The following is a 14,791-nucleotide window of genomic DNA, read 5'->3' as shown; positions in this document are numbered from 1 at the left end:
TTTCATTACTCCCACTCCTTATCTCACTGTGCGATAAAGACCTGCCAGGAGGCTATATTAAACTATTAAAATGACTCTGAACCCGTTTAAACTCTCCTCTATTAGATACACTCACAAACTGAGTCCTTTCTTTTAACCCTTATCTTAGAGTGTTGTTTAGTTCTTAGAGTACTGAGGGGTCTTTCAAGTCCTGTTTACCAAAATACATGTAAAACATTTATTTTGTCCTGTTCTCATGTATATTTAGCAAAAGAGTTTCTTTTTGAATTATATAACTTAATTTCATATTCTTCAGCTTGACTAAAATAATGCAGGACTGGAAGGGTTAAAGAGATTTAACCTAATGGGATATATTATATATATAGAGAGATTTGTGTGTGTGTGTGTGTATATATATATATATATATATATATATATATATATATATATATATATATATATTAGAATTTTTTAGAAGAATTTAAAAATTTATAAATTTATATTTAAGCAATTTATAAAAAATATATAAATATATTCAAGTTATATAATGTATGCTGTATATTGTTCAAATGAAATGGACCACTACAGCTAGCTTTGATTCAACAGTGCAGATCTCTTTATTGCCACTAGGCTGTGTAGGTGAGGCTCTGTGGGTTCAAGTGACTAGTCAGTCAGTGTCGCACAGGGAGTCAAGAGGCTAAAACACTAAGGTTACCTTTTAAATAGTCCCCATGCTTACAGTACAGAGGTAATGCACAATGTTGCTATATAATCCTTGATCCTTGATAAAAAAAAAAAAAAATTGAATTGGGGAGTACTGTTGCAAACTCCTTGAACAGAGCATTTTAACACCAGAATACAAGTGCATGCACTATACAAACCCTAACCCAGTCTACACGTTCTGTCTTAATTTGTCATTGTGCACTTCATAACAAGGGCGCTGGAACTAGGGGTGCTGGGGGTGTGGTAGCACCCCTTGGCTTTGCATGGATTCCATCATATACAGGGGTTACAGTTTTTTTCAATGGCTTTCAGCACCCCCACTTTAAAAATGGTTCCAGTGCCACCTCTTCACAATGTAATACACTGTTCCAGAGCACACTGGATTTAACAGGGTTAACGCTGCAGTCTTGCACTGATATGCTTCTACTGTGTAATAAACAGATAAATGCTTCTGTAAGTATGAAGCTGAAAAGAACAAGTAACAGTACTTGACAAATAAACAACCACCTTATTACCTTGAGCCAGTTCAGACACAGAAAGATGGCCTGAGAGCAGCGCTCAGAGACGTAAGCTGGAATTCTCTTATCGACTCCCCTTTGACCCTGTGCCCCTGATGAAAATCAATGGTTTCCCTAGGACAGTTTCAAAGCAGCCAGGCCTGCAGCCCCCCCCCCCCCCCCCCCCCCCCCCCCCCCCCCCCAGAGGGACGGTCTGGCTTTGGTCCTAATCCTGGCTTGTGGGAACTGTCAACACCTGGCCCGATCCCTGCGCTCAGCTCACCTGACTGCTACCCAGAGCCGCCAGAGTTAAACAGGAAGCCAAGGAGGGTGCGTGAGATCAGATGCCTGTGTTAGGTATCGGTACCTGTCCAGGAGAGAGAGAGTGAGAGGCAGACAAAGGAGCCTTTTTGAGAAGAGAGACCGCAGCTCCTCGGCCTGTGAAAGGAGACCCTTGTTGAACCAGCCCCCCTCTCCCTCCTCCCAAAGCTTATTCGAGAGTGGCCATTTTCAAGTCATTTGGGAGGAAAATGAAGGAAAATCAGAATTGAAGAGATGAATAGATCTGTTTCAGGGCAGGAGCCTCCGTCACACCTCTGTGTCACGGTGACGTCTACCGCTGGCTTCTACATCTGTTTCTTTGTTTTTTTTGCTCTTTTCTTTTGAAAGATTTTCCCCCCTGAGATGTTTTGTAAGATTACTGCTGTAAAGTTCAGCCAGTCATAATCAGCTTTGATGGATGGGGGCCCTTATGTTAAATTTATTCCACTTGTACAGTGCATTATCAACCCCTATTAATCCACGTGCAGTTTCACAGCCATACTATTTGATATGGCTTTCCATAACCAGCAAAGAACACAGTTTACAATAATATGAATAACCAGTCACTAGAAAGATCTAATTGATACCATGTCAAACCATATCCGTTACATTTATATAGCTCCTTTCATGTACTCTACAAGCATCCCAGAGATGCTCTCCAGCAGGAGTGTCTAATCACGGTCCTGCAGGGACATTTCACTCCAGGTTCAACAGCTAAAATGAGATCATGAACTACATCAGGGTTTAAGACAGGTTTGTTTGTGTTCCAGAGGCTATAGCATGATGGATAACGAGCCCTGCCACACTCGGGACTGTGAATGACTGGTCCTTGATGATAGCTACACGGCGGTGAAGCTGCCCCAGCCCCCCCTGTGGGCGTGAAGGCAGCAGGAAGCAGCAGCTGATCTCTCTCTACCTGACAGGAGAGCTTGACCTCTGCTCTGGAACGAGGCTCTGTGACCTGGATCTCTCTGAGACTCAGCCAGGATGTACGGAGTAACTGGCAATATCCCGCAGTGCTCTGAACATGATGTCCCCATGTGGCATCTCCTTTCCTGTGCTTGTACCTGGATTGACAGCTGGGTAGAACAGGTCAGGTACTTCTTGGTTTAGTGCACACTGCCCACTGTGTTCCTCTCTGCTGTTTGAGCTCGGGAAGAATGAAGAATGAAATGTCTGTTACTATTGTTTGCAGTCACATCAGTCAGTAACACTGAGGAAGTATTTCTTTACATAATTGAACCTTATAACTACAGTGAAGCCTTGCTATTAACCATTTTAATATGGTCTCTCCCTCTGTCCTCCCACTCCCCAGTAAATACAGGGATAGGCTTTTAGGTCTGATTCAGCCCACTGACTGTGCAAACAAAGGCAGTACTTGCACATTGTTCTGTTTGCAGACAGAGGAGTTCAACATGCTTCATTTGTACTTAAAGAAGTCTAGCTATTAAATAAAACCCAGGACAATGGTCGGGATGCATCTGGCAACAATAGTACAAGTGACCCGTTGATCTATAAATGGAAGTGTCCAGGGAATTAAGAAGCCAGTAATCCACTGGTTTAAACACCTTGCTTTTAGCGGAGGGGTTTAATTATGTCTTAAAGGCAGACAGCAACTAGCACTGAACCAATTCAGGGAATATTTCTTTAGCACAGCTGATTGAAACATGCTTCATCTGATGTCTATAGGATCCAGGTATGTGGCACAGCTTTACAAAGCAACATCTTTACATTAAGAGAATACAGAAATAAATCATTCTGGTCGTACAGTATATGATCCAATACAAATGAGTAATACAGTATATGAATCAATGCACATGAGTGAGATACACTTGCGCCTGGAGACTTTTGCAGAGCTGTGGACTGGAAACATCTGGCTGTGATAATGATGAGGATGAGGATGACAATGGCATGGAAAGATAAAGTTTATATGAACCTGCTGGATCGCACTTGAGAGTGAGAGGGGGGTGAGGAGGGGTTAGTGCCAATCTGTTCATTACTAAATGTTCTGGGACACTCGACTCCTTGAATAGCATGGCTGCTGCACTGAGAATATTGTTTCAGCTAACAGCACATTTGCAATCTGACTGCATTGTTAGGATGAAGATGAAGTTTGGGGTGGGACTGTGGGTTAAGACCAGGGTGAGGTTTTATAAGCTAGGGTGCTCGTGGAGCGCTTGGATAGAGAATGGAGAGGCAGTATGCAAAGAGAGAGAGGTAGAAAAAACACATACCCAGACTGCTGCTCAGTCACTCAGCCTCTTAGTCATGTACAGGAGTCTGGAACTCTGCACTCAGGAGGAATTTGCTTCTGAAAGTAACCCAGGCCATGTGCTTTCTCTTTTCCCTGGAAGAAATAGCTGACTGCCATTGCTTGGAACTGCATGCAACAGCTAAAGGAAAACTATTCTAGAGCTTTGCTGTGCACATGTTTAAAAGTAACCAGTAAAGCAGGCTGTTATATTCATCCAGTCTAACCCTTATTGAAGTTTCCCATAGCAAAACCATAGCAAAGCGTAATAAAGCACAGTGACAGCATGGTAAAGCATAGGGAAGCATTGCAAAAACCAGCAAGGCATGGTAAAGCATATTAATAAACATGGCAACCCAGGGTAAACTACAATAAATGCATTGTGTATAACCATGGGAAAGAATGGGGGTAAACAAATACAGTGTAGAAATACTGCGGTAAACATTTCTACTTGAATATAGCTTGTATCGACCACAAAGTCTCTAACTGACATTATGAAGCAAACCTGCCCTATTAATCAGTAAGAGAGCTGTCACTGCGGACCCCAGTAGTGCTCAGAAACTTTATAATGTGTCTGAGCCACCACTTTCACCTAATAAAAAGGTATCGACAGACACCTAAAGCACAGCACATTACCCTTTCCAGTGTTCAGACAAACAGCAGGGTATTCATCCTGCCTCCTCTGCTCCACTCTCTCCTCCTCTCACAGTAGCGTGGCATTGGGTTGCTATCCAGCTATCCATCGTCTCCTGGAACAACCGAAGTACACTCTGCTGAATGCCCTGCTGGTAATCTGCTCAGTGCTGCACCTGCAACATTGTCTGGTTTAAACCCTCTTTGACCTGGAGCAGCTCTGTCCAGGAAGGGAAGGGTTAGGCTTTGCAGCCCTGAGTTCACCTGTATGGCTTGATCCACTGGATTATTCTACCTCCTTGTCCCTCAGATCTATCATTATACCCCACTGCCTCCCAGAACTCGGCTCTATCCACTGGATTACACTACCTCTTTATCCCTCAGATCTATCATTATACCCCACTGCCTCCCAGACCTCGGCTCTATCCACTGGATTACAATACCTCCTCAGATCTATCATTATACCCCACTGCCTCCCAGACCTCGGCTCTATCCACTGGGTTACAATACCTCCTTGTCCCTCAGCTCTATCACTATACCCCACTGCCTCCCAGAACTCGGCTCTATCCACTGGATTACACTACCTCCTTATCCCTTAGCTCTCTCATTATACCACACTACCTCCCAGTACTTATTTTCATTTACTAAACAATACTGCTTCCCAGACTTTAACTCTATTCACCAGACCACAGTGCCTCCCAGTTCATCAGCTCTAACCACTGGATTGCACTATCCCAGTCCCTCAGGTCAAACCACTAAGCCACACTGCCAACCTTAATCTCCCATTGCCCAGCCCCCACCCCCAGAGAAAGGTTCCCACCTGGCACAGTGAGCCGTGAAAGAATTGGCTGCCCTTTGGCCGGTCTGTGGGAGGAGTCTCTCCCTTTATCCCCCGAATGCTAGCCTGTCAGCCTGAGCGAGCTCAGCGCTGTGCAAAGCAAGGAGAGCGAAAAGGAGATAATCCCTGTGTTCACTCGCTTGCTGGCCCTGCTTTTCATGGGCCCTGGGCCGTGCTTGATGAGCTTCAACTGCTTTGGGCCCTGCAAGAAAAGGCAGAGGCTTCTTTCTCACTGGCCTGGGAGTGTGAGAGTATGAATGGGTTCCAGGTGTTTACTCAGCAGTTTAACACCATGTTATTCAAAAAGTAATTGCACTTGAATGACAAGTATTATGAAATGTACTAAAAACTTTAGGCTTGCACTACCTTGTTGTCCTGAACACGTGCCAATTTTTGGACATTGATGCTTAAAAGCTGAATGTTATATAAAATACTGCAACAGAGCATTTTAAATGCATATGCAAACTAGCTTTGCGACCAGCATCAAACCGATAAACCTGCATTCCACTGAACTGAACTCCAGAGAGAGAGAGAGAGAGAGAGAGAGAGAGAGAGAGGTGGTAGTGGTGGGTGCTTTTCTTTTTTAAATGATCAGATGCTCTGATATGTTATGACAAGGTTCCATGAATCTGCAGAATGGCAGTAGGGATTAGGCCCTGGTCGCTCGCCCCAGGCACTGCTTCCTGGGATGAGCTCTGTGTTTGTCAAGGCTGACCTGCCAGCAGCCAGGGCCAGATCTTCTGTGCAGATAGGGCACCAGGCAGGATCCCAGGGCTGTCCAAAGATGTTAACCATCAGCTTTTGAGGGCCCTGCATTTGGCTATGTGGCCAAGTGGCGGGGGGGGGGGACCAATTGTGAAAATGCCCTGAGTTACAGCGAAAAGCGCCTGTCTCAGTTAAAATCAGCCTGAGAAAAAAAAAAAACTAAATGTTTCAGGGAGCGGCAATTTTCTTTTTAAAGAGCTCCAGTTTTATTATTGAAGCATAAATAAAGAAAGGGATTTTTTTTCTTTTCTGGAGGGTTGTGGGATCTGCAGATGTGACTCCACAGAGCTGGTAATGCCCTAGTAGTGTATTATAGCCATATACAAATTTAACCCTAGTACAGCACTGCATTGTAATGTTAATAACTTGTCACTAAAATGTCAGTGTAATCCAATGTTTATTCCTTTTTTTTTTAATAACAGTCAAAACCTTTAATAACACATTTGTATATGTTTTATGAATGGATGCTTAATCTAAACTGTGTAAAGCGTGGCAGTGAAACTGATAAAGTAATGGGTGAGGGTGAAGGTGAGGGTGAGGGTTGAGAGTGAGGGTGAGGGTGAGTGTGATGGTGAGTGTGAGGGTGGGGGTTGAGGGTGAGGGTGAGGGTGAGGGTGAGGGTGAGGGTTAGGGTTAGGGTGAGGGTGAGGGTGAGGGTTGAGTGTGATGGTGAGTGTGAGGGTGAGGGTTGAGAGTGAGGGTGAAGGTTAGGATTAGGATTAGGGTGAGGGTGAGGGTTGAGTGTGAGGGTGAGGGTTGAGGGTGAGGGTGAGGATGAGGGTGAGGGTTAGAGTGAGGGTGAGGGTGAGGGTGAGGGTGAGTGTGAGGGTTAGGGCAAGAGGGGAGTGTTGCTTGTACCCCAGTAACAACTCAAGACTGAATCATTTAAAAGTGGACAGGACAGAGCATTTGAATTAAACACCACTCAACCTTGCAAGCTTGTTGAAAGTGAAGCTGCAACGCTGCCCTGTTGACTTGTTACCGTCTCCCAGTTACAACGTGACCAGAGTGTACAGGCTTTGCCGGTGGAGTCCGGCCCTCCTCTCACTCCTAGCTGTCTCTGTACGTCGTTCTGCAAAGTTTTCTGTGCAAATCCTTTTTAGCAACGTTTGACTTCAGCTCAAGTGTAATTACACAACCTAAAGAAACAGATCGAAAAATAAAAACAGTTCATTAAAACAAACGCTTAAGCTGTCAAAACCACAGGGCTCAGAGAAAAAAGCAAAACTAAGTATAAATGTAGCTGTAGCAGTGGATGGGTACCATTACACATCAATCACCTGGAACCTAATTCCTTCAGTACTGTGGGAGTCCAGCCTCTCACCACTGAGCTACTCCACCATTATATTTCTGCTTACTAGTTATAAGGCCCATCATGGTTTGGGGTCTTTATAGTTACAGGATCTGCTGGCACCTTACGCTTCGAGTCGCACCCTGAGATCAGCGAATGATGAACTTTGGGTAGTTCCTAGAAGTCGTCTACAATCAAGAGGAGTCAGGGAGCCTTCAGCTGCTCTACTCCCTGCCTGTGGAATGCTGGTACAGTCAAATCTTTATAATCACATTTACCCTTGAGTAACACAGTAACCCTAACCCTACCCTTGAGTAACACAGTAACCCTAACCCTACCCTTGAGTAACACAGTAACCCTACCCTACCCTTGAGTAACACAGTAACCCTAACCCTACCCTTGAGTAACACAGTAACCCTACCCTACCCTTGAGTAACACAGTAACCCTAACCCTACCCTTGAGTAACACAGTAACCCTACCCTACCCTTGAGTAACACAGTAACCCTAACCCTACCCTTGAGTAACACAGTAACCCTAACCCTAACCTTGAGTAACACAGTAACCCTACCCTTGAGTAACACAGTAACCCTAACCCTAACCTTGAGTAACACAGTAACCCTAACCCTACCCTTGAGTAACACAGTAACCCTAACCCTACCCTTGAGTAACACAGTAACCCTACCCTACCCTTGAGTAACACAGTAACCCTAACCCTACCCTTGAGTAACACAGTAACCCTACCCCTACCCTTGAGTAACACAGTAACCCTAACCCTACCCTTGAGTAACACAGTAACCCTAACCCTACCCTTGAGTAACACAGTAACCCTACCCTTGAGTAACACAGTAACCCTAACCCTACCCTTGAGTAACACAGTAACCCTAAACCTACCCTTGAGTAACACAGTAACTCTAACTCTACTCTTGAGTAACACAATAACCCTAACCTTACCCTTGAGTAACATGGTAACCCTAAACCTACTCTTAAAATAAAAGGTGGCCAGAAGAGGTCTGTAATGTAATGGGTCCCAGCACAGGAGCAGAAACTTTTTACTCACTCTGAATGTGTTCTGTGTCTGGCCAGTAGGGTTCGCTGTTGTGCGATGAGGAGAAGCAATCCCTGCCGGTCTACAGTCACAGTGCAGCTGTTATTAGTGCAGGTGGTACTGTACAGTATGTGCATACTGTAACATTCCTGTCAGCACTAGAGTATACTATTTTTACCTATGGAGCTGGGTACTCTCTCTGTTCATTCCCATGGTGGGTGATATCACAGAGCAGTCCTGGAACTGCATGCTGACTGGAGAGAGTTGGGTTGTTTGCAGACTGGCTGATTCTGTTTAGAGATCCACTTAAAGGATCATTTGTAGTGAATGACTGGGGCTGCACTACCATTAATCTGCCTGTTAATGTGCCATTGTCTGAGCAAATGTGCCCTCATTGTTTTTCCCCTAATCTCTGGATTGGGACATCATTAATATTGCTGCCACCAAATGAACACCGCCCTTTCTGCACCACATGTCCCTAACTGGCACTGAAGTTAAATTTATGTCAATAAAAGGAGCAAACTGTACTTTTTAAATGTACTGTAGTTGTATTTTGAGGTTTCATTTTTTTAATTGTTCTTTCTGTTAAAGAAAAAATGGATGGATACTGATCATACTTATGGATAAATAATAATATAATATATATGAATTTATGAGTTGGTATGTGTGTAATGTAGCTACATGGCACATGTTTTAGTGATGCAGGTACAGTATATATATATATATATTATGTAATTACATGATATGTGGTTCTGTATCAACACAATACAAAATATCTTTAATAAATAATTAAAATGAACAAGGCAAACAACAACCAACATCCAGTAATCCATCATAAAGGATATATAAGAGAACTGTTGGTGTAGAAAGAAGCTTGAGTCAGCCTGTTTGGAGGAAGGTGCGCTGTCGTCTCATTAGTGCAGACCATTAGACCCCATTGCCTGAGCAGCAAGCTGAGCCAGGGAACAAACCCTCAGGGGAGCAGCGTTACGTGAGGCTGGGGGGACTTGTGGGCTGCTGGACAGACAAACCACTTAACCCCAGCCAGTCAGGGTTAGCGGCTGTGCTGCAGGGAGAGACAGGGCAGATTAGGCTTGCAGACAGACAGGGAGGCACAGCTATTGACATAGGTGCACTGAGGCTAAAAGAGCTCTTAAGCATTGCAATTTGTTGAGCTTTAAACTGGCCCCAGCTTCCGTTGGAACTCAGATATACAGATGCACAGACAAGTAAATAGAGAGATAGGTATTAAACAAATTGACAGGGAGATAGATGCTTAAACTGATATACAGAAAATACATGGATAGCAGAAAGAAGGCAGTGAAAAGGCCACCCCTTTGTGTGCAGAATGAGTTGGTGTTCTTCATCTATTAGACGTAAAGAAACACAACAGAAACTAGAGCATGACAAGCAATTTTGCTTTCAAACTGAGCATGGTGCTGTTGTGCTGTGTGAGAGACTGTCCATGAGGGGCTGGGCTTTCTGCAGAGCAGAGCAGGGCTGCTGGAGATTTAGTCCTGTAGGTAGACATTTTGCACCAGCACTTAAACCCCACGGCACACAAACAGGGGAATTGAATTAGGGATCAGGAATGAAAACACAGATTCTTTCAGGGATTTCCTTAAAACATAGTGTGACTTGACAATGCAAATATCACCATGCTGCTGGAAACATCTCAGGGCTCATACAATACAGCACAGGTTTATCATGAACAGATAACCACTCGGTGACCCATACAGTACAGCACGGGTTTACCATGCACAGAGAACCACTCAGAGACTCATGCAGTACAGCACAGGTTTACCATGCACAGATAACCACTCTGTGACTCATACAGTACAGCAGGGGTTTACCATGCACAGATAACCACTCTGTGACCCATACAGTACAGCATGGGTTTACCATGCACAGAGAACCACTCAGAGACTCATACAGTACAGCACAGGTTTACCATGCACAGAGAACCACTCAGAGACTCATACAGTACAGCACAGGTTTACCATGCACAGAGAACCACTCAGAGACTCATGCAGTACAGCACAGGTTTACCATGCACAGAGAACCACTCAGAGACTCATGCAGTACAGCACAGGTTTACCATGCACAGATAACCACTCAGAGACTCATGCAGTACAGCACAGGTTTACCATGCACAGAGAACATTGGCTGCTATAGTTAAACAGTGGAGTGGTAAAAAGCAAATGCATTTACAAGAACAGATACGGTGTGCTTTTCAGCTCTAGAAATTAATAATAATAATAATAATAATAATAATAATAATAATAATAATAATAATAATAATAATAATAATAGAGAATTTACACAGGTTACATAAACAGAAACTAATAATAAAACCTTGACATGTATGCAACACAAACGTATACAATGCATCACCTATCAGTTCAAAGAAAGACACCAAACGGAATATGAACTAACATATTGAACTGCAGTGTTAAAAACAGTATAGTGACTAGTCCCATATTTAGTTTATTGCGCCGATTTCGTTGTAACCGCTGCCAGTATCTGAACCAGGGTACCTAGCTATCCCGCCGTATCGATCTGTTTATTCAGTGTTTATGGTTTATTCCATACTCTGTTTCTGGTGTGTGTGTGTGTGTGTGTGTATATATATATATATATATATATATATATATATATATATATATATATATATATATATATATATATATATATATATATATATATATTTAAAGATAATATTGTAATTTGACAGGAGACTTTTATATTATATACCCGCGTTGTTATTTCAAAGATCTAGACAACACATGTGTCGGCAGCTCAAGTCTCAAGTACATTTCGTATTCTTGCTAAGTATAAAGTAAAAGAAATGGTTGGAAAACACATACACACGGCACCAAAAGTACTAATACCCAATACATCTACATAAAAATAATAAAAAAAAACGTATACTATGTTTAGCTTGACAATGAAAACACAGAATTCAACATAAAAATAAAAACATAAATGTATAAACGACAGAACATATTTATTAATCATGTAAGTGGAAATGTTTTGTAAAGCTATGTTCAAAGCAATATAACCCTCTCTGCATAGACCGTGACATTTTCCCAAATAAAACCTCAAAATCTGCCCCTTAGACAGCAAGGACAAGATTATCTAAAACGAAACATATTTGCAAACGGAATCTTTCCAGCAAGAGCTTTCCAAGCACACTGTCCATGGATCCATTCTCGTGTCTCTCTGTCCTGATCCACACCTTTTCTATTGTCATACTGTCATAGTCCGACCGCCTTTATCGCACAATATCATTGTATCGATTCCTTGACTCAGTTTCAGCTTCTTTATTCGGGTTACAATGTTTCATCCATATAGCTATAGCTACAAATCTGATGTAGAAATGACATCCCCACCAAAGGATATAGCGCATAGGCATTAATAGTCCCCAATACGCAACGCGCAATAACCGAAACTGTATAGGTTTTCCTGCAGGTGTATAGATATTAGATGACTGTAACTGTGCTTTGAGAAGATTGGTCGACATTGGCCTATAAATCCAATCCAATCTTTCAGAAAGTGAGGACGGGGTGGGGGGTGCAGGGGTATGCTAATGTTACGGTTTGACTCACTCCCTGTTCCAAACAGGGTGGCGCCACGCTCACTCCACCGTGACATATAAGACAGGTTAACTCGACAGACACAACACCTGACCTGTGAGACGTGAATGCACACCGCGGTCTTCTGACACACACGCTGCTTGGAGACTGCAAACTAAAGTTTATGAATCTTGAAAACTTCTCCTACTTTTCGGGCATGTGCAACATGACAGCGGAATCTCAGTACTCCCCAACCGAGGCGGCGAGTCCCATTGGAGTCCCACCTAACCGAAGCCTGGATTCCCCCTCGCCGGGGAGAGGAAAAGACGAGGTGGTGATCAAATCGGAGCGTCGGGTCAACAGCCCTGCCACTGACAGGGAGGATGGCAATTTGGGCCAGACTGACGACCAGCTGCCAACATTTGGGAGCCGACGCAGAAAGCGGCCCGTTCAGCGAGGCAAGCCGCCTTACAGCTACATCGCTCTGATAGCCATGTCCATCGCCAACTCTCCCGAGAGGAAACTCACGCTCGGGGGCATCTACAAGTTCATCATGGAACGCTTTCCGTTCTACCGGGAGAATTCCAAAAAGTGGCAGAACTCGATCCGGCACAACCTGACCCTCAACGACTGCTTCGTGAAGATCCCGCGGGAGCCCGGGCGCCCTGGCAAGGGCAACTACTGGACCCTGGACCCGGCGGCCGAAGACATGTTTGATAACGGCAGCTTTTTGCGCAGAAGGAAGCGCTTCAAGAGGACAGATGTGAGCACCTACCCGGGCTACATGCAGAACTTCAGCGCCTTCACTTCGACCCCGGTCGGAAGGCAGTCCTATCCCAACACATTATACCACGGCATGGGCTCAGGGTACAGCCCCCAGATCCACAGCAGCACGCACCACCCCGCCATGCTCCATCAATACCAGAACCCAGGCCTGGTCGGACAGGAGCAGCACAGAATGTTCAGCATAGACAATATCATCAACCAGCAGTCTGTGCTGCAGTCTTCCTCGGGGGCCGAGCTGAGCCACCAGTCACTGGGCTTGAACGGGGACTTCGGCAGCATGGACCCCAGCTGCTCGATGGGAGTCGGTTCCGACCAGGTTTCCTCCTGTTTCCAGTCCCAGTCGTCCAGTCCGTCTGGAGTGGGATCCGTGCTGAGCAGGTCCAGCGGCACCATCTCATCCAACCTGGCGGCGGCTTATCCTTACAACTCCTCGCCGACCCACTTGCCCGCCATGGCCCAGGCGAGTTACTCCCCGGGTACTACCCAAATGTACGCCCCTTGCAACAGGACCTCTCTGCAGCCCATGCGGTCCAGCTCGTGTTCCGACCACACCGATCAGCCCCTGAGTCCACCGAGCTCACAAATGAACGGGCTCGTCCAGTTCGGTGCCAATAACTCCTATATGAGGCAGGTCAATTTTGCCTCAGGACTGGAGAGGTACCTGTAAAAGATATTAAACGCGCGCGTCTCCTGATATCACACCAGCTCTTCTGTTTAAAAGAATTGCACACGGATCCACGAGGTTAGCGCTTTTTAACATTTTCACCGTGCAAGCAACGGTTCTTTATCTTTTATTTCCTTTTTAAATGTGTTGTTTCTTTAGTCATGCAAAGCTGTAATACTGTTTTATAAATATTGGAAACCGATTTTTTAATATTGCATTTTTGTTGTCGTTGAAATTTGTATATAATTAATGTTTTTTCTTTCTTTTTTTAATCCAAATAAATAGTTTGGAATAGATTCTAATGTAATTTAAGCTCTTCTGGTTATACAAATGTTGTCATACCATCAACATGTGTGTTCAATATTTATGGATTCCGCAAATGAACATTGCATTTGTTTTTCTAACGTTTGTGTTTGTGTCGAATAATTAATAACTTCGTTTTTATGTACATATATTGAAATCGCTGATTTGTATCTAGATGTAATTTACAAGCACTAAAACAAGTTTATGTGTACATCAATGATGGTCTTGTTTACATCCTCCAAACCATGCTTATTCTGAATTTTTTTTAATTTACCCCAAAGACAAATGAACTGTATGGTGTTTTATATGATGCTGTAACCCTAAAACAACGTGGCTTGACTACACTAAACCCCTCCTCTAGCGCTTACACCTTGTCTCCTCGCTATGGATTATTAGACACATGATGTCTTACTGATAACCATGAAACGCCCTTCGCTGTTGTTTTGGGGTTTTCACACGTTTTACACATTCTCACTGACAGTTTTATTACTGCTTTGCTTTTTGGTTTTCGATTAAACTATTTGAGTAAAATCTGCATCTCGGTCGATGAACAAGGCCTACATATATACTTTAAATGACAAAGACGATGAGATGTGGACTTTGGAATTTAACTAATGCTCAACAGTTTAACCTCGGCATGCATGGAGTTTAATTCGTATTACTGTTATTAATTCAAAATATAATACTATAAATGCGCTGTTCCACTCCATGCAACCCAAGCCCCTATTTGGATCCAAATATAGCATTTGAAACTTCTGAACATGGTTCAGTCTAGACATATGCACATGGACCTGCAATACACTGATCTCAATCAGGCACAATAATGCGTTTCCATCTGCATTCTTCAAGGTAGCTTTGCAGTTTTACCTGTTTTTCCATGGTTATATGTTAGGTCCTATTCTCACTTGGTTTATGCTCTACTCACTGGAAGAGCTTTCAGAGGATGAGCGAGACCTTTCAGCACACAAACAGCGTGTAAGTGAGAACAGGGCCCTGTGCATTTACCACAATATAGTATGACTTGCCATATTTATTAATATGCTTTACCACACCTCACTATGGTTTACTAAACTTAGCTGTGCTTTACCACACCTCTCTGTGCTTTACCATATTTACCTC

The 14,791-nt window shown here is 43.7% G+C and overlaps 1 protein-coding gene across 1 annotated transcript; it reads left to right on the top strand.

Annotated features, from left to right (window-relative positions):
* The first annotated feature begins 12,103 nt into the window (after positions 1-12,103).
* Positions 12,104-13,372, top strand: LOC121326395 (forkhead box protein E4-like). The gene has a single exon (XM_041269652.1). It carries the CDS (start codon positions 12,104-12,106, stop codon positions 13,370-13,372), a length of 1,269 nt encoding a protein of 422 aa, XP_041125586.1.
* Positions 13,373-14,791: the final 1,419 nt, after the last annotated feature.

The sequence above is a fragment of the Polyodon spathula genome, chromosome 14 (genome assembly GCF_017654505.1).
Source record: "Polyodon spathula isolate WHYD16114869_AA chromosome 14, ASM1765450v1, whole genome shotgun sequence".
Classification (NCBI taxonomy): Eukaryota; Metazoa; Chordata; class Actinopteri; order Acipenseriformes; family Polyodontidae; genus Polyodon; species Polyodon spathula.
This window is presented reverse-complemented; position numbering and strand designations above follow the sequence as displayed.